Source organism: Pelophylax lessonae (assembly GCF_965119305.1).
Source record: "Pelophylax lessonae genome assembly, chromosome: 10".
Lineage (NCBI taxonomy): Eukaryota > Metazoa > Chordata > Amphibia > Anura > Ranidae > Pelophylax > Pelophylax lessonae.
Genome location: NC_138777.1, coordinates 144,136,173 through 144,163,663, shown reverse-complemented (window position 1 = coordinate 144,163,663; position 27,491 = coordinate 144,136,173). Strand labels below are relative to the sequence as shown.

Sequence of the window (27,491 nt, the reverse complement as noted above, 5' to 3'; positions counted from 1 at the left end):
TGCTGCCGGCACTGTGGAGCTACTGTTCATTGAGGGAACCATGAATGACAACATGTACGGTGACATATTGAAGCAGAGCATTATCCCCATCCCTTCGGAAACTGGGCCGCAGGGCAGTATTCCAACATGATAACGACACCAAACAAACCTCCAAGAGGACCGCTGCCTTGCTAAAGAAGCTGAGGGTAAAGGTGATGGACTGGCCCAACAGGTCACCAGACCTAAACCCTATTGAGCATCTGTGGCACATCCTCAAATGGAAGGTGGAGGAGCGTAAGTTCTCAAACACCCACCAGCTCAGTGATGTCATCATGGAGGAGTGGAAGAGGACTCCAGTGGCAACCTGTGATGCTCTGGTGAACTCTATGCCCAAGAGGGTTCAGGTAGTGCTGGAAAACCATGGTGGCCACGCAAAATATTGACACTTTGGGCCCACTTTGGACATTGTCACTTAGGGGTGTACTCACTTTTGTTGCCAGTGGTTTAGACCTTAATGGCTGTGTGTTGAGTTATTTTGAGGGGACAGCAAATTTACACTGTTATACAAGTTGTACACTCACTATTTTACATTTTTTTAAATGTTTTTATTAATAGTTTTCAAAAATATAGACAAAAAGCTTACAAACAATGCAAAGTTGTGAATAAACAAGACAACATACAGTACAAGAAGATAGCATGGGGAAATACAGAGATCATTTTTAATTGCAAACAGAGTAGAATGATAAAAATTAGTCAACCGAACTGTAAACCTCCATTGGCTCACTGCACCTCCGTGGGGGACAGAGTAAACCTTTATCCGCCCGGACACCCCTGTAGGGAACTGTGTCCGGGTGAGGTCTCTTCCGACCCCCCACCTATGGAAAGAGAGGTGGGTGCGTTACTAGTGAAATAAGCAGTATACTGGAGCCGATACCATAAATTGCAGAGAATCAAACATAGAAAGAAAAATGGGAGTGAACCAAAGAACACGCACGGTAAAATGTCAAAGTCATTTAAAGAATGAGCACCAAGGTTGCCAAATTTGACATAATTTTGACACTGAACCTTCTTTAGAAGCCATTATTTGTTCATAAATGTAGATCACCTTAACCTAATTACTTCTCTCAGATAAGGGACATCATTTCATATCCATTTTTTCCATTATGGTTGCTCTAGCAGCGAAAATAATGTGCATACAAATAGGCCTTATACCCGACTGGATAGAGTCAGCTGCAATACTCAGGATGGCCAGAGCTGGGTTAGGTTTGACAAACGTAGCCTGTGAGTTGTGCAATAAATTTTAAAATTTGAGACTAGAAGCTTCAAAGATTGAAACAAGACCAAGTCATGCGAAGTAGTGTGCCTAATTGACCACACTCTCTCCAGCAAGTATCCAAGTGCTCCTTGGAAAATTTTGCTAGTAAGTATGGTGTTAAATACCACCTTTGCTGTAGCTTTTGGGCCGTTTTCCAATAGATGGAGCATCGCGAGTATTTTTAGTTGCATCTAATTGCTTTTAACCAATGACCTTCCAACACTGGGACCCCAAGATCCCTCTCCATTTAAGCATTTGAGGAAGTTTAGTGAAGGTTGATTTATCTTGAAGAAGGTTGTAGAATAGCGAGATACCAGCACATTTAGTGTACTCCATGTTCCAAAATTCGCAAGCCTGACTAGGTAAGTATGTGTGTGTAAAATGGGTGGAGCTTAACAGAGGTTTGATCCCCAAGTATGTGAACACTTGTTTCCCTGATAGGGAAAACTTTGCGGAGAGGGTTTCAAATGGGATAATACCTTCTGTAGAAGTAAGATCCGATATATTAGTGTTACTTCCCCAAACCATTCTTCAAGAGAAAGATCCTTCAGCGGGAATATTAACGCGTCTAGAGGAATTTGGATTTTCTCAAGGGATGTAGGATTGCTGGTTTGACTTGTCTGGGCCTTCCAAGCAGCCAATGTAGGCAAAATAGTTGGGTGGTCTGGGAAGGGACCTGTCCTTGAGGTCAGCCAGTTTTGACTTGATCCAATGCATTTCCTCGTCCCTTTCATTGTGGGAGTCGACCATTTTGTTAAAAGGTAGAATTCCCCCATTTTATGTTCAATATGCGTGACTCTGTTGAATACCTTGGACATTTCAGCTTTAAACTGCTGTGTGAGAGAGCGAGAATGTCGGCGTGGATAGCAGTACGTAGAGTCACCAACACATCCTTTCAGGGTAGTGTCCAAAATCGGTTGGTTAGCAGTGGGGAATGCCAAAATGGAGTCCTGTAGTTCCCTAGTCAGGCCCGAGGAGGATTCAGTGCCAGCGGTCTCCCGCAGCTTGCTGTCCTGGTGAAATTTGGGCTTGGTTTTGGCCGGGCTAGAGGAGGCTTAAAAGGAGTGGGACCTAGCCCCTTGCAGGGGAATATGGGGCCAGGGGGACCCTAATGCTCCAGGGATGGAGCGGAGCTACAGTGATTTGGAGAGCTATGTGCAGCACTATGGGGAGATTCCTTATTCTGAAAGTTAAAGTGTCTCAGTGCTGCAAAAAGACTGTCTTTTTCCCCAGTTTGTGAGATCCCTTCCTTTTTTCTTTTTGATGCCATAGCAGTTAAATCCAGATGATATGGGGGAAAGGAGAAGTAATTTGACCTTGCTGATGGAAGAGATAACTGGTGAACCCCTTTATGTTTGGGTTACATCAGATTATAGTGTGGTAGAATAGTAGCATAAACGGCTGCAGGCCCTGCTCTGTGATGTTAGCTTAGGCTATAAGAGTACACAATATTGCTTGTGCAGCGTAAGGGGGATGAGGAGCCCCTCTCCCACTGCCTGGATGTGGCCTAGTGGAGAATGGCAGCCGGATGTAGCTCCACAAGCATCTTTATACGGGTTCTGGCACCAGGCCGGAGAGGGTCACAGCGGTGAGAGGCCGGAGAGGGTCACAGTGGTAATCACCATGGCACAGGGTGTAGATCTCCCCGACCTCCAGATCTTCCGTAGTGCAGCCATGATGGACAAATGGGGCGGCGGACTTCCGGGTAGGCCACGGAGCGTCCTCCAAGTTGATCCGTAATCCCAAGTGGGAGCAAAAAGTACCGCCAGGTGCAGGGTGGAGGGCTCTGTCTCCGGGTGTGCGTGGCTCAGTTGTACCGGTCAGTGCAGCGCAGATGTATTAGGATTTTTATTCCATCAGTGAGGAGCACAAGAGGAGAACGTCTGGCGCAGTTCACTTCCAGTCACGCCCCCCCCCCCCACTATTTTTTCTTTTAGCAGTGTATCATTTCTTCAGTGTTGTCACATGAAAAGATATAATAAAATGGTGGGCCGCCTGCGCGGCGAGAAGCTAGACGTACGAGAGTAGCAGGAGCTCCCGGGGCAGCTGAGATTTCTTCTACCCAGAGCCATAATCCCCCTAATTTTTACTTGCATCAGACCGAGCACCCCTTGCGGGACCATCCGGTGTATGCCTACCCCCAAGAGCCACAAAAAAGAAGCATGTCCAGTGGTCTTTAACAAACTATTTGCTTTGGGTGAGGAAGCAAACCACGATGTCCCAAGATGGCGCCCAGCAAACACAGGCCTCAACCAGCAGCCTGGAGAGAGCTATATCCCAGACTGCCTCCTCGGAGCACAGTGAGTATCCACCACAGTTAACTAAAGTGGCCCTGGAAGACAGCCTCTCTAAAGTGTATGACAAAATAGCTCTGGAGTTCCAGGCTAAACTCCACTAACACACTCACCATGGAGATATCAGCCCTCGGAGGCAGGATGGATATGCTGGAGACCAAGCACGATCAGATTTTGCTGGCCTACTCTGACCTTAGGAAAGACCATGAAGCTCTCTCAGACACAGTCCTTCAGCTCCAGGCCCATCTGGAAGACTTGGACAATAAAAACAGGCGGAACAATATAAGGGTCAGAGGGGTCCCAGAAACAAGCACGGACTTGCCAACAGCCATTAAAAAATTGTTCCGCTCTTTACTCCCTGACCACCCTTGAAACCTCTTTTGCCTGGAACAGGCTCCATAGAGCCTTAAGACCAAAAATGGACACCAGCTAAGCAAACAAGAGATACAGTCATGTGCCTGAAGGATTATCTGGTGAAGGAGGATATCTTCAGAGCATCCCACAATTCCCCTCACATACAGCTGAAGGGGGTGACCATTCAAATATACCCGGACATTTCACCAACTACTCTGGAATATAGGAGGAAAATGAAGGTGGTCACCACGGTGTTACAAGGATTAGATACAGATGGGGATTCCCTTTTAAGTTTACAGTACCCCACAACGGCACTACATATACGTTGACTAATGTCTCGCAAGGCAAGGATCTACTTGCGAAATTGGGCTTATTGGATCCCCAGAGCATACAGAGACCACCATCCACTCCTCGCCCATCAGCAATCTGGGGGACACTGTCGCCTAGGAGAGATCGAAGTAACAGACCATGCTCCAGAGACCAATCATCTTGAAGGGCTAGAACTGCACCCTCAGAGATAACAGACTCTAACCTGCAAATACTCGGACACCTACCAAACTTCCGAGCGATATTCTATTATACACCTGCATTGATATCGCAATCTCACTGATCCCGTCTGTTGTCCCCCTACTCAACTCTCTTTAGACACTACTCTCTCCCCACATAGTATTTGAAGCGGGGAGCGCTGTACTGTCTTTTGGATATCAGAGAACTTTACAGAGAGTGAGATGAGTATTGGACACAAAAGTCCACGATTTGCTACTTCTTTGTTCTGGGGGTCTTTACCCCCCAGTTCCCTTAGAATGTTATCATGTTTTTTAGAACGTTATTTTTGGTTCAATTGTTTTGGTTTCTTCACTTTCATCTCATCGCCTTTGGGTGAATCTAAGATGGAAAAGGACCTAGGGGTGCTAGTGGACAACAAGCTTGGCAGTGGCATGCAATGCCAAGCTGCCGCAAAGCCACCAGAATACTGGCATGTATAAAAAAGGGGATTCACTCTAGAAAGAGAGAGATTATTCTCCCACTTTACAAGACTCTGGTCCAGCCACATCTGGAGTATGCCGTCCAGTTCTGGGCACCGGTCCTCAGAAAGGATGTGCTGGAACTGGAGAGTGTCCAAAGACGTCCTCTGACGAAACGCGTAGGCTGGAGTCTTCTACGTCATTACGTCACTTCCGGCATTTGGAGCCAGGGCCGTGGAACGCGGAAGCTTCCCAGCTAACGAAAATCTGATCGCGGACAGCCTACAGCTTAACTGTAAGTTACTACACTTTTCTCTCGGTTGCACAAGATACTGCACCATGGGGTTTCCATTTATATTTGAGGGATCGTTACCTACAAACAACTTTTCCACCGAAGGAACCCCTGGGCATTACCATCCCTATCTCTATGGAAAAACACAGCAGGTTGTATACAGGGTGCGACACCTAGTGGCTACGCTGGTGGTTGCAACCCGGATCCTTTTGTCACTGGTATTGAAAGTTTTTTCTCAACCAGATCAACTTTCCACTTGGATCTTTTTTTACTTTTACTCACATTTATTCAAGGGAATCCTTTCCCTTAAATTAATTTCTTCACTATCTGTAAAAATCAATACAAAGCACCATTGATTTTATCTACACTGTATAACCTTTATTTTGAATAAAATTCACTGTCTCTTAATTTTTCCTGGATTATTTATTGCACATGCACTTGGCACTTTATTATTATCAACTATAAGAATAAAAAAACTGGTCTCCATGTAGACTTTTATCACTCGTGCACCTTATAATTTAATTTATTCCTCACAGTGAGAAACACCACTTATTTATTTATTTAAGTGCACTCTATCACTTTTAAAAGGTAGCGCCGTTTTCAACCTTTCTTGCACTTTTTCATGCTTTAACCCTTTATTGGGTTTGGTTGTTGGCAGCTTACACCTTATAACTTAGATACGGTTGATATATACTCCATAGCGCTGGTCACCTCTGTTTATTCTATCCCCTGAATTGCCCCAGTTATTTAATTTCATCCTACAGGGTAACAAGCTCCCAGATGATTTGCTCAATGCCAATGACACTAATACCCAAAGACCATTCCCGATCACAAAATTATACGCCGATTTTGGTATTAAATAATGACTTGAAAATTCTGGGTCGCCTATTAGCTGAACGCCTACCTCCAATTGTTTCCTCCTTGATAGCCCGGAACAAACAGGTTTTATCCCTTCCAGACAAATTACAGATAATATCCGTTTAGCCACTAATATCATCCAGGATGCAGACTTATTAATATTAGGCCTAGACATCTATAAGGCATTTGACAGTGTGCTGTGGTCTTATTTGGACGTGGTCTTGGATTCAAAGGAGAGTTTGTGCATGGCTTTAAAGCGCTCTACCATAACCCACACACTAGAATAAAGTTGCTTGTCTGCTCCTCTGATTTCTTCCCCCTGGGCAGGGGCACGGGACAGGGGTGCCCTTTGTCACCCTTGATATTTGCTCTGGCGATTCAACCCCTGGCAACAGCAATCAGGAATAGTCCAGATGTCAGGGGATATCGGAAAGGGTGAGGAGGAGTTTAGGATAAGCACTATCGGAAAGGGTGAGGAGGAGTTTAGGATAAGCACTTATGCAGATGATGTGCTCGTGTTCCTCTCGGACCCGTTGGTCTCTTTCCCGAACCTGATCAACATTTTACAGAAGTTTAGGGACCTCTCGGGTCTAGGAGTTAATTTATCCAAATTATCTGCTCTCTCAGTTAATATCCCAAGGATAGTTTTAAATAGCATTAAAGACACTTTTGGGTTCACCACTACAGAAAACACCTTATAATACTTAGGAATACACCTAGCCCCCTCCCTAATTTCAAAATGTATTGTGAACCTATCCCCAGGCCTTCACAAAAGCAAAACAATGGTTAAATCTGTGGCACTCCTTCCTAATCTCTTTTATTGGCAGGGTGGTGACGGTGAAGATGTCTATCCTCCCAAATGTATTGTACCTTTTCAGGGCCTTACCTGTTGCTGTCCCGCGCAGAGAAATATGTGGGAAACTTATAGCTTATAGACCCCTATCACAGGGAGGTTGGGTATTCCAAACCTGTGGCATTACTATCTTGCTGCAAGATTGGCTCAGACTGCCCAGTGGCATGCCCCAGCACCACTGACCCCATGGCAAAATTTTGAAAGGATGTCCATCCGCCCTTATAAGCTCCAGGGCCTCTTCTGGTCTTCTTCTATAGAGCCTAAAGACATTAGACCGCTTAGTGGTATAGTTTGGTACACAAAGCGGTTATGGTCCTTATATCAGGTTAAATATAAATTGCTCTGAGACCCCCTTTGCTTTCTTTTATAGGTGAAAAGAAGTTTACTCCTGCATTCACATCCCTAGATACCTATAGCTGGTGGGAATCAAACTCCCTGACATCACTACACGCACTTACTCAGGGGTCTCGGTTCCACTCCTTTACGGGCCTCCAAGATAAACATAATACCCCTAGAACTGAACTCTACAAATATTTATTTTACGTTAATGCCATAGACATATTGCTAGCATTAAACTATTGGCAGGTTACTTATAGTCCTTTATGTATAATTATGCACAATCTACAACCTTGGTTTTTGTTTTCAGTAATATAAGATTGTATATCCTCTTAAGGCTATATTGGATATTGTCAAATATAGTTTGGTTGTATTGATATCCAATTCTTTATATGAAAGGTGATGAGGTCTGCAGTTTTATACAGAGATATGAGAACATGCGATTCATTACCTGCTAAAAATCTATGTATATCTGTAATTTTGATTTTGGCCATTTCTCAAAACCAATAAAAACTTTTGTATTCTAAAAAGATATAATAAAATATTCACAAAAATGTGAGGGGTGTACTCACTTTTGTGAGATACTGTTTGTGTGTGTGTTTATATATATATAAAAAATAATAGAGGGATACAGAGAGATCTTTCGCTCTCTATCTCGCAAAGATAGCTATCAAACTGAGGTAAATTCCTAGGTGCTCACCCACAAAGAAATCTATACAAATCCAAAACAGGTCTAGGAGGCGATCATGGGTCATGTAGGGGAGTTTAAATCGATGTTTCGGTAAAGCTCATTAAACCATTCTTAAGTCTTCACTGCCAGACTGAAAAGTGCATCTAAAACGTGCTTTGGATTTGTATATATACACAGTATTGTGCATAAGTTTTAGGCAGGTGTGAAGAAATGCTGTAGAAATGAAGAATGCTTTCAGAAATAAAAGCGTTGATGGTTTATTTTTAGCACTTAATAAAATAGAAAGTACTCGAACAACAGAAAAGGAATCCAAATCAAACCAATATTTGCCGTGAACACCCTTTGCCTTCAAAATCAAATCAACTTTTCTAGGTACACCTGCACACAGTTTTTGAAGAAACTCAGGACGTAGGTTGTTCCAAACATCTTGGAAAATTAACCACAGATCTTTTGTGGACGTAGGCTGCCTCAAATCCTTCTGGCTCTTCATGTAATCCCAGACTGGCTCCATGACGTTGAGATAAGGGCTCTGAGGGGCCAAACCACCTTGTTCTTCTATACGTATATGAGATTTCTTAATGACATTGGCTGTATGTTTGGGGTCGTTGTCTTGCTGTAGAATAGGGCCAATAACATGCCTCCCTAATGGTATGTCATGATGGAAAAGTATCTGCCTGTATTTCTCAGCATTTGGTCCTGACCAAATCTCCAAGTCCATTTGCAGAAATGCAGCCCCAAACTTGCAAGAAACCTTCACTATGCATTAGTGTTGCCTGCAGACACATCATTGTACCGCTCTCCAGCCCTTCATCGAACAAACTGCCTCCTGCTACAGCCAAATATTTCAAATTTAGACTCACTAGTGCAGAGCACCTGACATTTTTCTGCACCCCAGTTCCTATGTTTCGGTATAGTGGAGTCACTTAGCCTTGTTTCCAAGATGGAGGTATGGCTTTTTGGCTGAAATTCTCCAATGAAGGCCACTTCTGGCCAGACCTCCGACAGTAGATGGGTGTACCTGGTTCATTGACGGATGCAGTTTTCTCTGATCCATATCAGTAGGGTTATACTGCTCCCCTACAGGAGTAGGACACTAGGCAGAAAAAAGTTCTGGCTACGCCTATGGGCAGTCCCGGAGGGTACACCCTCTCTCTTCCTGCATAGGATGTCAGTTTTGTATCAAAGCAGTGTCAGAAAGTAACACCAACCCAACTCAAAATAGAGGGGCAGGTACTGCGTCCGTCAATGAACTTAAGAGAAAAGGATTTCACAGTAAGTCAAAAATACAGTTTTCTCTCATCGTTCATTGACGGATGCAGTTCTCTCTGATCCATATCAGTAGGGACGTCCCAAAGCAGTGCCATAAAATGAGGGGTGGAAACAGCAGAAAAGAACAAGTCCCTAAGGCTAAACATAGCCAACCAGGCAACATAGGACTCAGCAGAACAAAAGACCCACCTGAAACGAACAGTAAACACCCTCAAGGAAGGCCAAAAGCCCTCTAGATAGCAGGCAGCAAAAACTTTGCGGCCAAAAGAGGCATCTGCAGATGCCAGCACATCCACCTTATAAAATTTGGCAAAGGTGTGAACAGACTACCAGGTAGCCGTCTTGCAATCTGGAGCACAGAGTCCTATAAGGCGAAAAGCCCAGGAAGCACTGAAGGGCTTACCTTTTTCTTGCACCCCGGAGGCACGAAAAAAAAAAAACCTATGAGCGGTAAGAAAGGTTTCCCACTTAGCACGAGGTGTTTTACATTTGGAGGATTGAGAAAGAAGAGAGGCGCAAAACAATCGCTCTCCCAGAAAAGGGAGATCTGTCAGGGCTTTCTTGGAAGCCTGGTTAGCCAACCAGCTCTTCGGCCAAACCATGCGCCGGAGGGCAATCCCCACAGACGAAACTCTGGCCACCAAGGGAGCCACATCCAGGAACACATCACACAGGAACACCAGGGCCTGAGTCATCTGGTTCAAAAGTTCCATCAGCTCTGGGGCAACTATGTCAGGGTCCAAGTTCCCTTTCAGAACCTTAATCCATTCTGTAACCGTCTGGAAGGGCAACGCATATAACAAGACAAAAAGTATTCCAAGCTCTCTATGCCGACCAGTCTGTGACCGACCGAATTGACCTGTCCAACAGTACGCGTTAAAAACAGGGGTTTAGTTGCACACATTTGCAAAAATAGTATTTGCAGGCAGCGCACTGACACCTTTTATTATATTGACCAGGCAACGCACTGACACCTTTGCCGCCATAGTGCTATAGGCTGGGTGTTCAGTGTGCCCCTGTGCCTTTAAGGGGTGGGCTCCCTTCAAGTATATTTTTCCTACACCTATCCATTAAATACATGAGCTTCCATTGTTGGGAGACTCACAGCATTTAGAGTTAGGACCACAGATAATGGGGTGCCTTGCCGGGGCTCAGTGGCTTATGCATGTATTTGCAAATGTGTACAACTAAAGTTTTTAACGCGTACTGTTGGACAGGTCAATTCGGTTGGTCGCAGACTGTTCGGAAAAGAGAGCTTGGAAAACTTTTTGTCTTGTTATATGCGTTGCCCTTCCAGACGGTTACGCTTGCAATACTTTTGGTCTTGTTCGATTTCTGGCATCCCCTGCAAAAAAATTGCATTAAGAACACGTCTATAAGAGATGCAGGCCCAGCAGCTTTCCACATGAGAGCCCTGCAGCTTCCACAGCTGAAAGATAATAATGAAACCACTCCCATTTGACCCACTCAGCACAGAGGAACAATGATTTCTTCAGAACAAAAGATAGGAATCTGCAATAAAGTTTGTTAAAATTCCTGCAATGTACAGAGATCACCAAGAGGGGAATAATTGTTTAACAAAAGTGGAGTTACGCTTTAAAGAATGGAGAATCCTCCACTAGCAAAAGTGTGGCCTTATTTAGCCTTGAAATCAGAGTTCACCGACGGTGGAACCGTTGATTTCTATAGGAGAGACTCCCCAAAGAGATATCTCCTAGGGAAATGCTTAGGCATTCCAACCATGCATTTCAGGGAATCTCATCAAAATAGGCAGGAAAGGGGAACACCATAGTCATCTTGGAAGATTTGCAGGTGCAAAACTGCACCGGCGTCCCCAACTCAGCATTACCAGTGTCCTCCAACTTTAAGGTTTCCCGCACTGACACAATCAAGGCCTCCACCAGCATCTTTTCATGCGCAGCTGTTGTGGAGAAGGATTTGTCCTCACTGTTCGAGCACTCAGGGTGCGTGGACACAGACCCAGTGGGCTGACTCTCATTCGCGACGGCCAAATCCACCTCAGACTCTGAGGAGGCAGAGGATACAGGTGAAGGCGGGGGGCGCTTCTTTCGAGGCCGCCTTTACAGGGCCATATCAACCTTAGATACAAGTGACTGAAGGGCCGCCGTCATGGCCACCACAGGGCAGACTGAGACCCAGAGGGTCCCGCAGCTTCAAGGAGTGGGTCAGGTGTTGATAGACGCTTCAGAGGCTCCATGGTTAATTGGAGCTGTGTCGTGCACAAAAAGAAAGGGGTGTTTTTTTTTTCCCTCACCAAGAACCCCCATGCACAGCACTGGAACGCCACAAGAATAAGCGCACCCATAGCGCTGTATATAGCAGAGGAAGGATCGCATACCCACTAGAACTCATCGCCCTAAAACTGGCGAGCATCATACAGCCTGCCACACTGCGATCAAAGAGGAAGAGGAAACGCCAACACTGACACTAGAGGCCCCTGCAGAACATCCCCGTACTCAAGACTATAAGAAAATGGCTGCCGCTATTAGCAATGGGAAACTCGAAATCACAGAGGGGGGCCTACCATCCCTAGGGAGGGCCCGCACTCACCCAAGCAATTCCCAAAGAAAGGAGGGGGGATACTACTCACCACACCATAACATTAGGCGGGCACCACTCCCAGCAGTCACCGCACCATCTTGGAATGGGGGTGCTGCAGCCCAAAGTACGCTGCGAGACTGCTATCGTGACCAGTGCTATGCAACCTCGCAAGGTGTTTTACTGGCCGGCCAGCCCCCGTCCAGTGGGGCTATGTCGGTGCCAACCTAGCACTGAGCTAATAGTTGGGTCGCACTCGCAGGCCAGACTGGGAAGACCGTAAGGATCTAGGATATCCAAGTGCTTAGCCCAGTCCAGCTGTTGATTGTATTTCACACAGGAACAAAAATAAAGAAAAAGAGAGAAAAATTCCACTTAAAAAGGAAAAAATGCCAGGACCGCAGATCCGAGTAGAGAGCCAGGTCCTTACTCCTAACTAGGCAGAAAAAACTGAAGTCTCATAGCAAGAAGTGATAGCATACCCCCCCTGGGACTGCCTCAGGGGTCTAGCCAAAATGGTTTCCTTCTAGACCTACTCCTGAAGGGAGAGCAGCATAAGACCAAGGGTCTAGAAGACATGGAGCTGTGTCCATCAGTGAACGAAAAAAAAACACTAGATTTTTGTCTTACCGTAAAATCCTTTTCTCTGATGTTCATTGACGGACACAGCTTCATATCTTCATTGACAGTTGGGTTATGCTGCTCTTTCTAGGAGTAGGACACTAGGCGGAAAAAGGGTTAACAAAAGTTAACAAGGCTTGACAACGCCCACGGGCAGTCCCAGGGGGTATACTCCCACTTCCTGCTCTAGGATCTCAGTTTTGTAACAAGCAGTGTCAGAAGAATACATAACCCAACTCCACAGAGGGGTGGGTACTGTGTCCGTCAATGAACATCAGAGAAAAAGGATTTTACGGTAAGACAAAAATCCAGTTCTCTCTTTCGTTCATTAACGGACACAGCTTCATATCTTAATTGACATTTGGGACGTCCCAAAGCAGTGTCATCATGAGGGGTGGGCACACAGCAAAAAATAACCAAAAAGGCTAAACACAGCTAACCAGGTAATCAAAGAGCCCAACCAGGAACAACTGGGGCTCACCTACCGGAAAAAAAAAATACACCCTCAAGAGGCCGCAGCCTTCACAACAGCAGCCTGCAAGACTTTTCAGCCAGAAACAGCATCCGCAGATGCCAGGACATCCACCTTGTAAAATTTGGTGAATGTATGCACAGAAGACCAGGTAGCCGCCTTGCACACCTGGACCACCGATGCCTGGTGACCGAAGGCCCAGGAGGCACTAAATGCCCTCGTAGAATGTGCCTTGACAGGGAAAGGAGGAACCGTACCGTTAATAAAATAGGCCTGCATCACCGTCTGCCTGATCCATCTAGAAATGGGCACGGCAGATGCGGCCTGCCCCTTCAAGGTCCATCCGTAAGTACAAATATGGAATCCGATTTGCGAATCTCCTCAGTCGCTGCCAGGCACACACTGATGGCACGAATCACATCCAAGGAATGTAAGGCAATCTCTTTTGGATGTTTTGGCTTAGGACAAAGTGAAGGTAACACACTGTCCTTATTTAAATGGAAGCCCGAGACGACCTTAGGAAGGAATGACTGACGGACGGACGGAGAACCACCTTGTCCCCGTGAACCACCAGGTAAGGCGACCGACAGGACAGAGCAGCCAACTCTGAAACCCTGCATGCCAAAGTAATGGCAACCAAGGCGGTCACCTTCTGTGATAGAGTCAATAGAGGAACCTCGGGAATATTCTCAAAAGGCGGTTTTTTCAGAATCGATAATACCAAATTAAGATCCCACAGAGCCCCCGGGACCTCATAGGAGGGGCCATATGGAGAACTCCTTGCACGAAAGTGTGTACCAAGGAGTTTGTGGCTAACAGGCGTTGGGAAAAAAATCGCCAAGGCTGAAATCTGGCCTTTGATGTTGCCCAGAGCCAAACGCTTATCTAAACCCCCTTGTAAAAATTCCAGTAGACGCGATACCGAGAAGGCACGGGGGGCGGTGGGGACTGGGGGAGAGACACCCCGAGGCTCACACCAAGTAATATAAGCCTTCCAAATTCGATGATAAATCTTCAGAGAAGTACATTTTCTAGCTCTTAAGTAGGAATCACCGAATCTGACAACCCTCTATCCTTCAGTACCTGGCTTTTAATAGCCAGGCTGTTAAAGCCAGTGACTGTAAAGCAGGATGGAAGATCGATCCCTGAGATAACAGATCTTCTCTGAGAGGGAGCCGCCAGGGAGCATCGGCTACCAGTCTCACTAACCTCACATACTAAGACCGATGAGGCCAGTCTAGAGCCACCAGAACTACTGGAATCCCTTTTGCCTCGATTCTGCACAGGAGTCTTGGCAAAAGCTGTAATCGAGGAAAGGCATAAATTAAATTAGACGATACTGACCCCAGGGGGGTCTCGAGATCTTTCCACGAACCTCTGAACCTTACTGTTGAGGCGAGAAGCAAGTAGGTCCACATTGGAAGTCCCCCTTGGAGACACAGGTGTTGAAACACTTCTGGGTGAAGGGACCATTTGCTCAGACTCCGGGCCTGCCGGCTGAGGTAGTCTGCCTGACAATTTTCCAACCCTGGAATGGGCACAGCAGAGAGGGCTGGAACATGTCGTTCTGCCCATGTTAGAATGCCAGCCACTTCTTTGGCCGCAAGGGCACTCTGTGCCCCCTTGATGGTGGACACATGCCACGGCCAAGCCATTGTCCGACTGAATCAGTACCGGATACCCTTGTAGACAATCCGTCCACTGAGACAGTTTGATCAACCGGATTTCCAGGATGTTGACTGGCAGATCAGACTCCTCCCGAGTCCAAACGCCCCATGTCAAGAGTTATCCCAAGGTAACTCCCCACTCGGACAGGCTTGCGTCCATGAGATCACCGTCCAGAATAAGGGAAGAAAGGATTTCCCCTGTCGAAGCATTGGGGAGCGGAGTCACCACAGTAAGGCGCTCCTCATACCCTGGCTAAACCTTATCAGATTGATTGTCCAGGGACCAAGGATTCTAGTCCCATTTTGCCAGAATCTCCCTTTGCAGAGGTCTGGTGTGAAACTGAGCAAGGGACCGCCTCTAAAGTGGAAACCATCAACCCCAGCACTTGCATGGAAGTCCTGAGAGACCAGCGGTTGGACAATAGAAGCTGAATTGCATGCTGCAACTTTTGCAGTTTCTTTTCCAGAAGAAACACTCGAGGCGAGACTGAATCTAGAGTCAGCCCCAGATAATCCAACCTGTTGGATGGAATAAGAGCCGATTTCTGAAAGTTCAGCGTCCAGCCGAACTCTTCTAAGGTTCGCACAGTGATTTCCAAGTCATCCTGTAAGACGGGACGGGACGAGACTTTACTCACAGAAGTAGATCGTCCAGGTACCCCAGTACCACAATTCCCCTCTGTCTGAGCAAGGCCAGCACTGGGACAAACACTTTTGTGAACACACCAAAGGGTAACGCCACAAATTGATAAGGTTCCTCTCCCACGGCAAAGCGAAGGAAAACGTTGATGCCCGACATATATTAGGATATGAAGATAAGCGTCCTTAACGATGGAGGCCAAAAAAATGCCCTTGATGAAGGGAAGCCACTACTGTGCGAATGGACTCCATTATGAATTTTTTAACCCACACAAAGTGGTTCAAGGCCTTGAGTTCTAAGATTGGATGAACCTTGCCATCCTTCCTGGGGACAGGGAAAAGGTTTGAGTAAAACCCTTGGAAATGTTCCAACTCTGGAACTGGTACAATGACCCCCTGCGAGAGCAAATCTTGTACCGCCCCCATAAGACCCTGCAACCAATCCGGGTATATGTGCAGGTTGTTCGAAAAAAAAAACCTTGCCGGAAGCAAAGGACCGAAACTCGATCTTGTAACCGAACCGGATCAATTTATGAACCCATTTGTTTTGAATGAAGGAGGTCCAAGGATCCGGAAAGAAGAGAAGACGTCTCCTCGCCCCTTGACCGGGTGAAGGTGTTCCTTCAGGCAGAGGAGAACTTGTCTGCGGGACTAGAGGGACACGCTTTTGACTTACCAACCCAGGGTCTCTTGGAACCCCTCGAAAATGCTCAGGAAGATTTGAACTCTTATCCTGCGCCGGACGAAAGGGGCACTCGTGGACTGAGAAAACAGGACCATGCTTGCGGCGAGGCTCTCTGCCCTTTGTGAGCTGTTGAAGCAGAGTGCGCTTTCCTCCAGTGAGACCTTTTATGATCTCTTCTATTGAAACCACGAACAGACGATTTCCCCCCCCCACCCAACAAAGGGAAGATCTAAGTAACTGTGACGGAACCTCAGACACACACTGTACTTGTGGTCTTCCGCCAATATACGGCTTCCTCACAGTCATGAACATAGATATCAAATCCCAGCCGCTGTCATACAAAGCTAGCCAGACAATTAGTTTGTATACTGGAAACAACTAACTCCTTTATTGAAAAAGCAACAGACTTTTATACACTTGAGAAGTATGTCAGTCACTACATGAATAGATAACGAAGTACAGCTGACTCACGGCTAATCCCAATTAACTCATTAAATTGGCTCATTGGAACGTGCGTTCCAACCGCCGGATATGCGTCCCAAGCTGTCAGACCAATGGGTGGAAGTAATGTGGTTGCGCTCGACGCGTTTCGTCACACTGACGTCATTGGGAGTAGCTACCGGCGGTTGGAACGCACGTCGTTCGAGTGCACACCGCGAGAGAGGAAGTTGCGGCTCCTAAGCCAGACGGATACGCTTGTTATAACCTACTAATGTGAGTACCTGTTTTATGCTAACAAATAAAGGATTTTTGTAAATGATCCTTCACTATTAGAGGCACTTTTTTTCCACACATGTCCTGGGATTGTCCTTGATACTTTTCCCTGGGAATATTGATGCCGATGTAAGCTCCCTATTACTTCTTTGGAGTGTGACCGGATCAAGTGTAACCAGTTAGAGAGGAACAGGGACCGGACCTCTGCGGCATGGGAGCGATCCCTAGTATCGACCTGCGATTCACCCCTGTAGGGGTACCCAGCTCTGGTAAGAGTGGGACGTATTGGAAGGGGGAGCACCTGATGTCTCACCTATTTATCCACTCCGGGTCACTCCAAAAAAGAGCACCTTAACGATTTTGTGGACTTTGCACCTATTCAATATTGTATTGGACACTTTTTGTATATATATATATGGTTCAAGTTTGGACTTTTTTCTGCACCTTACTAATTGTTTTATAACTTCAGTTTTATACACATTTTTTATACCTCTGGATTTTATTCCACATGGAATAGACCTTGCACTGAATGTATATTTATTTACAGCCATATATATTTACTCTTCTTACTGAATGAGATAATTTCTATCACTACAGGCTCACACACAGGATTGTGTGACGTCTTTGCACTGTAGGTGGTTTGATTAGTTTATCTATTTATTTATATACACTTATATTATTGATCAGGGTGATCAAATTTTTGCACATTGTGCTTTACTTAGATATATTTTTTTAAATTCCCTAGTGGTTCACATATTCACTATTTGGCACTTTGCACCTTTTGCACATGAAATTAAGTTTTAACGCATATGGTTTTTATTGCTGATTTACGTTTAATGAACATTAATTATAAGTGACACGATACTTATTTATATGTATATATTGCACAAGTCACTTTTACTCATACTAGTGTGAGTTCAGTTTTCACATTTGACTAGCCAGTGAACACCAACTCTTAGAATTCCACTCTACACATCTTTTATACACCCTTCATTGGCAGCGCCAATCACTTCCCCCTTTTACACACTCATTTGATATAACCCCCTCCAGGGTTATATTTTTGAAGTGGGCTGCAGCCAAGCTTTGGTTTCTTATCCTAAGCGCGGATTTTCCTTGTTTTTGATTTAGAGGGTGCTTTTTGCCATGTCTTTTCTGAAGGGTCAAATCCACTTTTGACACCAGCGACCACAGGACCGCCATCATGGGCGCCAGGGCAGATGTAGATTCAGAGGGTCCCGCAGCCTCAGAGTGGGTCTGGAGGGGACACTCGCTGTGGGGGCTCCATGAAGAAACCTGGGACCACTAGGAGTTTACCCCAAAAACATTTTGTGAAAAAAATGCTGTTAAATGCACCATCGATGTATTGGTGGCACTACAGGTCCCAGAGCACCGCTACAGCAGGAGGGATCACATATACCCCCTGAGACTCACAACCACAGCACAGCATACAGGGAGAGACTGAAGCGCCAGGTAGCCTGCTCCACGCCATTTAGAAAGGAAGAGGAAACAGCCTTGTCATGCTTGAGGCCCCCCCCGCTTAACACTGCTCCTGTGGCTACAGGAAAATGGCTGTCCATAGACTTCAATAGGAAACCTACACAAACATGGCCGCCGAGCTCCCATAGTGAGCTATGGAAAAATGGCTGTGCCACCCGGCAGGAGCATGGTACACTGGACCCCAGGGCATATCACAGGTATTTCGGGCGGCAAGGGTGGCTTAGCTAGGGACCCCCCACCATGTAAATCTGCGCTGTATTAATAGCGGGAACTGCCGCATAGTGATCCCACCCCCTTCCAGCCACATCTCCCCACATACATCTCACACCACGAGCACAGCCTCGGCGGGGGGTCATAGGGGGGGGGTTAGCACAGATGACCTTTGATAAAGATGGGGTACCAGAAGGGTTGGGAGCAGTGCCATCTTAAGAGCATTAAAGGCCCCCTGGGCAATGCAGTGCACTTGGGCCCTGCCTACACAATCACCCACCAGAATAAAAATGCTAATTATTGATAAGGCAATATTAATTTGTACAGCAGTGCCAGGCAAATGACAGTTTCCAAGTTTGGTGGCTGGGTCCAGTGAACACACACACACACACGGATGGGAGTCAGACTCGACTGTCCTGTGTGTGCCTGTTCCCGTGGAAGTGGACAGGCATTCCTGCAGTTGTGGGCTCCCCCTCCACGGCCCAAGTGGCCTGACAGCAGCACAGGGCTGACAGGCGCTTGCCACCTGCTAAGTTCGACGGCGGGATGCACACGGGAATCAGGCCTAATGCTTAGCTGGGTCACTGGGCAAGTGGGGCCCCCTTAAAAAACTGCCCATCGTTGGAAGATGGCCCCGGTTGGGAGGTCACAGGAGCCGTGTGGGCACCACTCCAGGCAGAACACCTTCCCATCTAGGAATGGGGGGTGCTGCGGGCCAGGGGTACGCTGCGACTCAGGTCGCAACCCAGTCATGTGCGCCCTCGCGAGGTGTTCCATCCTGTGGGGCTATGTCGTGGCCGACTGAGCGCGGAGCTACAGTCTGCACATGCTCGCTGGCCAGAATGAGGGGATCGAAAGGATCTAGGATATCCAGTGTCACCCAGTCTGGCAGTTAATTGTAGCTCTCACAGGAACAACTTGATTGTAGAAGGAAAAAAAAAAAAAAAGGAAAGAACAGAAAAAAAAAAGTTCAGTTTAAAAAGAGAAAAAGCTAGGACCAGAGATCCCAGCAAAGGAGCTAGGTCCTTAACTTCTGACTAGGCAGAAAAAACAGATCCCAGAGCAGTAAGTGGGAGTATACCCCCTGGGACTGCCCATGGGCATAGTCAAGCCTTGTCAACCCCTTTTCTGCCTAGTGTCCTACTCCTAGGAAGAGCAGCATAATCCAACTGTCAATTAAGATATGAAGCTGTGTCTGTTAACAAAAGAGAAACAAGTTTTTTTCCCTCCCAGAACCCCCCCCCCCCCGCACACCGCTTGGAGCACCACAAGGATCAGCACACCCGGGGCACTGTATATAGCAGAGGAAGGACACTATACCCACAGAGACTTCACCACCATGCACCCAGAGCTGGACAGAGCACTAAAAGCCTGCCACACTGCGATCAAAGAGGAGAGGAAGCACTGACAGAGGCCTCCGCTGCACATCACCGAACTGGACTACAAGAAAATGGCCGCTGCTATAGACTACAGTGGGAAACCCAAAACATGGCCATCGGACTACACAAACATGGCCACCAGGGTGAAGAAAACCATCCATGACGAAATGGCGGCACCACGCGGGACCCGACTGGACCTCAGGGAAGTAAAAGTCCACCAGGGGGGAGCCCCCCAGAGCCACCAGCGGCATACTCCAACCGCCCTCCGGCCCAGCAACATTTTAGCACCCCCACCCAAAAAAACCTGTGCCCCCCCCCAAAGGTGGACTAGGGGAGAGGCTGGGGGCAGGTGATGACCAATGCAGGGTAAACCCCGCTAGGGGGAGGGGGGGGAACCATGAGGGGAGGTAAGACAGGGGGGCCTACCATCCCCAGGGAGGACAGCAACCACCCCAGCAATTCCCAGAGAAAAGAGGGGGGACACTACTTACCAAACCTTGGCATTAGGTGGGCATCACTCCCGCCAGTCCACCACACCATCTTGGAATGGGAGTGCTGCGGCCAGAGGTACGCTGCAACTCTGATCGTGACCGCTGTCGTGACCAGTGCTATGCAACTTCACGAGGTGTTTCACTCGCCGGCCAGCCCCCGTCCAATGGGACTATGCCGCAGCCAACCTAGCGCGGAGCTAATAGTTGGGTCACGCTCGCAGGCCAGACTGGGAAGGCCATAAGGATTCTAGGATATCCACAGTGCATCAGCCAGTCCAGCTGTTAATTTTAGTTCACACAGGGGCAGAAAATTAAGAGAAAAAATATGTCAGGACCGCAGATTCCAGCAGGGAGCCAGGTCCCTTCTCCTGACTAGGCAGAAAAAACTGAAGTTCTATAGCAGGAAGTGATGGTATACCCCCTGGGACTGCCTCAGGGTCATAGCCAAAATTGTTTCCACCTAGTCCTACTTCTGAAGAGAGAGCAGCATAAGCCCAAGAGTCGAAGACATGGAGCGTGTCCGCCAGTGAATGAAAGAAAAATTCTATTGAAAAAGAAAAAATTGCCAGGACCAGAGATCTCAGCAAGGAACCAGGTCCTTACTCCTAACTAGGCAAAAAAACTGAATGCCTTTAAGCTGAGAGTGGGAGTATACCCCATGGGACTGCCCTATAGGCATACTCAAGCTTTTTCCTGCCTAGCGTCCTACTCCTGTAGGGGCGAGTATACCCCAACTGTCAAAATGATAAGGACACATCCGTCAATGAATGAAAGAGAAATTGTTTTTGTGCTCTACTGTGGATTATTCATAATATTTCACCTTGTCATGTATTGCATTTTAATTTATAAAGTAGCGGCACATGGTGGTAGAGGATATCAACTGATCATTGAGGTTATTTATAGGAGCACAGTGCACTTGTTTATATTATTTGAGTTACTGTTGCCTATCATCTTCAACTAGTCTGCCCATTCTCCTCTGACCTTTGACATCAATAAGGCATTTTTGTCCACAAAACTGCCGCTCACTGGATATTTTCTCTTTTTTGGGACCATTCTCTGTAGAGACGGTTGTGCGTGCAAATCCCAGTAGATCAGCAGTAATTATCAGTGGGTCCTACACTATCCATAAAAAAGGGGTGAATCCAGCCTCTCTTACCCTTGGAGACAACACTCCTTGCTGGGAAAGATGTGCTAATGCACTACAGGGGACTCCTCCTATATCTACTTGATAGTGGACACCAATGGAGTACAGGTGTGTGTGGGGGATGGGATGCTCAACCCCAGAAGTCTGGTCAGACCGAATACATAATAAACAAGCAAAAAATTGGGGGAGCAAACCCTGAACATGTATATCTAATGCCAGTGCAGCTATGGACCAAGCAACATGTATATTAAAAAAGAATAGCGCACACATGAGGTTGAGCATCCCATCCCCCACACACACCTGTACTCCATTGGTGTCCACTATCAAGTAGATATAGGAGGAGTCCCCTGTAGTGCATTAGCACATCTTTCCCAGCAAGGAGTGTTGTCTCCAAGGGTAAGAGGCTGGATTCACCCCTTTTTTATGGATAGTGTAGGACCCACTGATAATGGGGTACTTTGACGCAGTGGTGGGCTTGAGCACGATATGGCCATATGGTGGGACTAAATCCCCATTTTTATTTATGGATTGTCTCCATATTTGATAGTCATTTCTTTTGCATGTGTGCGCTATTCTTTTTTAATATAGATCAGCAGTAATTGCCTACAAGATAGCTGAAAAAAACGAAACAGCTAAGAACGTTCTGCCGAGGAGTCGGCAATTAGTTCACACCTGAATTAGGATGTATAATATCCACTAGATGTCGGGTGATCACTATATAGCTACCAAAGTGTGAAAAAAAGGTCATATAATTCCGGAACAATCAATGACCACCTTCCACAGTGTGAGAATCACAGTACAATGGTAGTAAAATAAATACAAAGTCTGTCAAATCATGCAGGGCGCTGTTGTTAATGAAGCCAGCTATCAGAGCTGTATCGCTAATATATAGCATGAAAAAGTAGATATTCCTCCATATATGAATGACCAGAAAGTTACTGCTGTGTAAATGGCTCAGATATTCAGCTTGTAGTTGAAGGACTTACTTCAGAGGTATCAAAAAGTCCCTTCCACCGTATTAGTTACCTCTAAAGTTGGGAGCAGCCGACAATCTCAAGGTGCATGATAGGGAGCATTTCCTGGGTATAAACATCAATGCAACAGGAAAGTTCATAGACAAGCACTAAATCAGACTCAAAGTAAACGCTCAAGATAGTTCCCAAGTTTATTGAAGGAAGCTAGACAGGATATCTAGTTTATCCTCAAACTGATAATGGGAGTTTTTACTCACTGCTTTACCGCTTGACCTTCGTTTGTAAATTCAGGAACAAGTGCATTTTCTTGAGTAGAGCTGGGTTAATGAATCCAATCATTCAATGGTGCTTAAGTCCTCCTCAGTTAAATTGAGAATAAGGTGCAATCCATGAGGCCGTCTTGCCCAGAATGAAGCGTGGTTAGTGCACAGACAGCCGGTTTGCTGATATCCAAACCATTCCACGATGCATCGAAAGGCTTGGAGGCTAACTCAGAACAATCCAGGTTGTCATCTGGGGAAAACGGACGTCACAGGAGGACACGTTTCGTCCACCAATCAGCAGACTTCTTCAGATCAAAGGAGGGGATATGCTAATGTCCTTTTATATTCAGTCAACCTCTGGACTCATCAGTGCCCTCCTCTGTCGTAATGCCGTTACAACTTCACTGTAGCATTTAAAACGTAACACTTAAGACCACTTGGAGAACAGGGCGTTACGGAAAATACCCCACACCTAAATCGGCGAGATGGTGAGGCCCATTCCCTGTCTAAAACCAGTGAGATTACTTGGTTTATTTTTGTAAATTCTATATTGCACTCTGCTTAACAGGGAGCAGGATCTGTAAATTAGGTCTGCTCAGAGAGCCCAGTGTGTGATTCATATGGTCTGAAGGAGTGTCCCCACTGTGCCCAATGGGGAGGCACAGTGGAGGAAACCTGGCCAATGAGGACACAGGCTTTGTTACAGCCCCAGGGATTGGCACACACTGCGGTCTCGGTGCACTGTGGGGTGTAGTATATAAAGCCAGTGGCACATGTGCATGAGGTCTTTGGATGGAAGCAGAGTCCCGGAAGGAGGGTGGCGGCTGCCTCCTCTTCTGAAGTAGCTGGTGTGTGGTCACGGGCAGTCGGCCTGGTCAGCCAGAGGTGTGGAGCTGAACCCAGAGGTCAAGGAGAAGCTGACTGGAGGAGTTGAGGCATTACAAGAACCTGGAAAGCAGTATCATGAGTACAGAGGATCCTGCCTAACTAAGGGCTTGCCCAGGACGGGGGCCACTTCGGAGTAGTGATGTTAGTGGACAGGTGTCAGCTGGAGGAAAGGAAAGAGGGTGCTAGGTGTGTGCCTGAAGAGTAATACCTAAAGGAACCTTTACCTCAGATTCATCTAATGGCAGGATTAAACCAGGCCTTGCTGCATTCTCAATCAGATGTCCTCAGCATTGTGAATAGTTTGATTGCTGGTTTGTCCCACTCATCCCTTCTCCCATCCCAAAATAAAATAAAACCACAAAAAACAACAACCCCTAGACTGTTTATTGACTGAGGCAGGAAAGTAAAGAGCTAAGATTTCTGCAAGCAGTTGCTGCGGTTAACCCAGGGGAATCCAAGTGTGTAAAACCAACAACTCTCAAGGAGGCAGTGCTACATGTGAATGGCTGATTAGCAATTTGTTACCAAGCAATTGAACAGGTGTATCTGTAATAAAGTTGCCGGTGAGTGTATATATATATATATATATATATATACATACACACACACATACATATACACATTCACACACAGAATATAGATATCTCTAAAAACACACATACATACCCTATCTTTAAAGACTCAATCGGTTTAGGTACTGAACGATTAAAACAACTTGCAGATAACCATTTACATTTTTTTATTAAACATATTTGTAGATCAATGTAATATAAAAAGGAAACATTTCATACATTAACAATTCGTTATCTACCTACCTCTCTGGGTGGCTCCTGGAAACCATATCCCTGCTAGAGTTGGCCAGCTGATGGATGGTTTCAGCATAGTCATCAAGAGCTTGCTCCATCACTAGATGTTTCTTTAGCATAGCTTGAGCACCAATCTCATCCTATAGGAGTACAAAAAAAAAAATATTGGAGACTAAATGCAACTGGCCGAGAAGAAGAAAATCACTTGTGCTGCAGGCATAAGCCCAGAGACAGGTTTATGTATTGCTCTGGAAAACAGTACTCTGCATGAAGATTTAAACAAACCTTGGCCTTTTCCTCAGACATCATGTGCAGCTCCTGTTCTCCCATCCAAGCTTCAGCCTCTGCTGCATCAGCATAAAACTGTTGTGCTGAATGGGACTCCTCTAGACGTGCATGCCGCTTTCCTGCCTCAGTGGTAAGCTCCTCCCATGTACTCTGTAGCAACTCCAGTCTCTCACCTATCTCCTGAGCATCTAGAGAACTGTTCTTCACATTAGACTTCCCTCTTTCCAAGATATCATCGATTCGAGGTTGGTGTCCTTGGATTTCCTTTTGCAGTGTCTATCAGAGGGGTGTGAAGTGGAGATAAAAAAAAAAAAAAATTATAGAAGGGAGTGAAGATTATATATATATATATATATATATATATATAAAACTTTAGCAATGTGTGTCATAGAAGTCTAGGTTCAGCACACAAATAATGCGAATAGATCTCAATAAAAAAAAAAAAAGTCAGCTGTGGAACAATCATTGAGCAGTTATACAAGTTAGCCAAAACTCAGCCGCCCAATTAAAAGGTCAAAGGAAAAATGTAACCTCCATTGCATAGCAGTGGTAAATCTTACATGGTCCATATCAAGGTCTCAAATGTCCCAACATGCCTTGCCCAGACAGTAGTTGGTAACAAATGCTCATACATCTACCTTCATGGTAGATTGTTCAGGTATTAATCTCAAAGCATTTGCTGAAATGTATACCTTATGCGGTAAACATCTGTAGAAGAATTTAGGTGGCATATGGAAGATTTTCACGATCAGAAAAACAAACTTAAGAAAAAATAATTTCCTGTTGAAGTATTGCTGAAGGAAAAAAAAAAGACAGATATACAAAGAGCAATCCAATCTCATAGGATTTATTAAAACACCAGGGCTTATTAACAAATACTTACTAAAGTGCTACATTGCAATTAGCCATTAAAAGCCAGGGTTTCATACAGTCTCACCTGGTTTTTCTTGATGAGTAGCTGTACTGTTGGAAGATCTTTTCCATGCTCTGTAGATATGGCCATTGGCATTCTCTCCTTAACCCAAAGCTTAGGAAAGGAAAACAAAAGAAAAAAATGAATTAAATTTTCTGCATGTCAATATATATACATACATATATATATATATATATATATATATATATATACATACATATATATATATACATATTATATATATACATATTATATATATATACATATTATATATATATATACATATATATATACATATTATATATATATACATATTATATATATATATACATATATATACATATTATATATATATATACATATATATATCGCAGCATCCAAGTTTATGCAGTTAAAAGGGGGCAAACACTCCTTACAATTTCATCTTCCAAATCCCTATTAAATTGGTGACCCTCCTTAGAAGCCAACAACAATTTCCGTCGATCATTGAGCGGTGCACATAGTGTTGAGAATTTGTCTGCTACCATTTTGTGCTTAGAATCAACTTCTACTATGTTTGCATCTTCCTGACCCAAAGATTGGGCCTGACTCTGGATAGCCTCTAGCTCCTTCTCCCTCACTTCCATTTGATTCTCCAGCATCTGAAATCATAAAGAGACAGAGCTTTCAAGTTCATGCACCAAGTAGACACTTTTTTACAAAACTACCATTAAAAACTTAAATTAATTTTTTCTAAATTTCTCTGCACAGAAGTTATATCATTCCGTATGTATATTAGAACCAGTTAAACAATGCTGGTACATACAAACATGGAAGATAGTTAAAATTGTAAAATATATAAAGTATTCTGTGAAAAAATGTAAAGGTTTAAAAAAAATAAAAAAACCCTGCACCTGTTGCTTGTTGAGTAGAATGTTTACACTGGTAAGATCTTTCCCATAATCATCAGAATTAAGTTGTTCTTCAAGATTTTGTAACCAACTTTCCAGCGCAGAGCAGCTTTGTGTGAACAGTTCTGCCCTGTTGGCATCAAAAAGGCACTGTGCTTTACTCTGTGTAGTGGATTCCAGGTCATTCCATTGGCTATGAAGGGTATCCAACTTGTCTCTCACCACTGGTTCCAATTCTGGTTTTTCTGCAATGAGCTGTTGCCCTTCCTAAAATTGGAAAGGGGAAAAAACTTTTATATCAGTGGAGAGAATAAAATGTGTTTTTTACATTATATTGTGGTTTTAATTTCTGAGACCTACCTCTAGCACTTCTCTTAATAACAATGAATACAAGCAGACAAACATTTTTATTTATTGAATAACATTAGAAACTACTTAAAAGCACAAGGTTATGGTTTTAAATGTAATGCAAATTTGGCCACTGCAAACAATGTGCTATTATTCTCATGGCATGAATCAAATACACTTCATTTCACCTTGTCTACTTTGTCTAGCCAGTCTTTATTTGAAGCCAGTTCAGCCATAAATGCCTGGTGCTTTTGCCACTTGCTGTGCAGATTACGGGCCTCATCATAAGAGACATCCTGAGCAGTCAACATCTTCTCATTGATCCACAAGGTAAGCTGGGGAAAGACACAGCATGCTGAGTACATAACAGCACTACTATACTCTTAAGACATACTTTTTAGGCATTTCCAGATTTATCTGGCTTTATCATAGGTATATTAGACACAAGTACATTTGACAAAAAATACTAACTTCTTGACAGTCCTGGAGAAAATGCTGGAGGTCACGATTATCTTTTAGGCGAGTTAAAACTTCAGCAGCCATTGCTCGGTTCTTCTTGTGTCTAGGAAATACACAATCTTATAACATAGAAACATAGAATGTGTCGACAGATAAGAACCATTTGGCCCATCTAGTCTGCCCAATATATCTGAATCCTATGAATAGTCCCTGGCCCTATCTTATATGAAGGATAGCCTTATGCCTATCCCATGCATGCTTAAACTCCTTCACTGTATTTGCAGCTACCACTTCTGCAGGAAGGTTATTCCATGCATCCACTACTACTCTCGGTAAAGTAATACTTCCTCATATTACTTTTAAACCTTTGCCCCTCTA

General features: G+C 45.1%; 1 protein-coding gene across 3 annotated transcripts in view; it reads right to left on the bottom strand.

Annotated features, from left to right (window-relative positions):
• SPTBN2 (spectrin beta, non-erythrocytic 2) overlaps nt 1-27,491 on the bottom strand; it is a 1,240,451-nt gene that overhangs the window by 288,591 nt on the left and 924,369 nt on the right. For all 3 annotated transcript variants that reach the window (XM_082270338.1, XM_082270340.1, XM_082270339.1), the window contains 7 exons: nt 27,126-27,216; nt 26,843-26,989; nt 26,310-26,573; nt 25,833-26,057; nt 25,441-25,530; nt 24,501-24,779; nt 24,225-24,355 (listed from right to left, as the gene is read on the bottom strand). In XM_082270338.1, the coding sequence (XP_082126464.1) occupies nt 24,225-24,355; nt 24,501-24,779; nt 25,441-25,530; nt 25,833-26,057; nt 26,310-26,573; nt 26,843-26,989; nt 27,126-27,216 (1,227 nt within the window). The remainder of the gene's footprint in view (nt 1-24,224; nt 24,356-24,500; nt 24,780-25,440; nt 25,531-25,832; nt 26,058-26,309; nt 26,574-26,842; nt 26,990-27,125; nt 27,217-27,491) is intronic.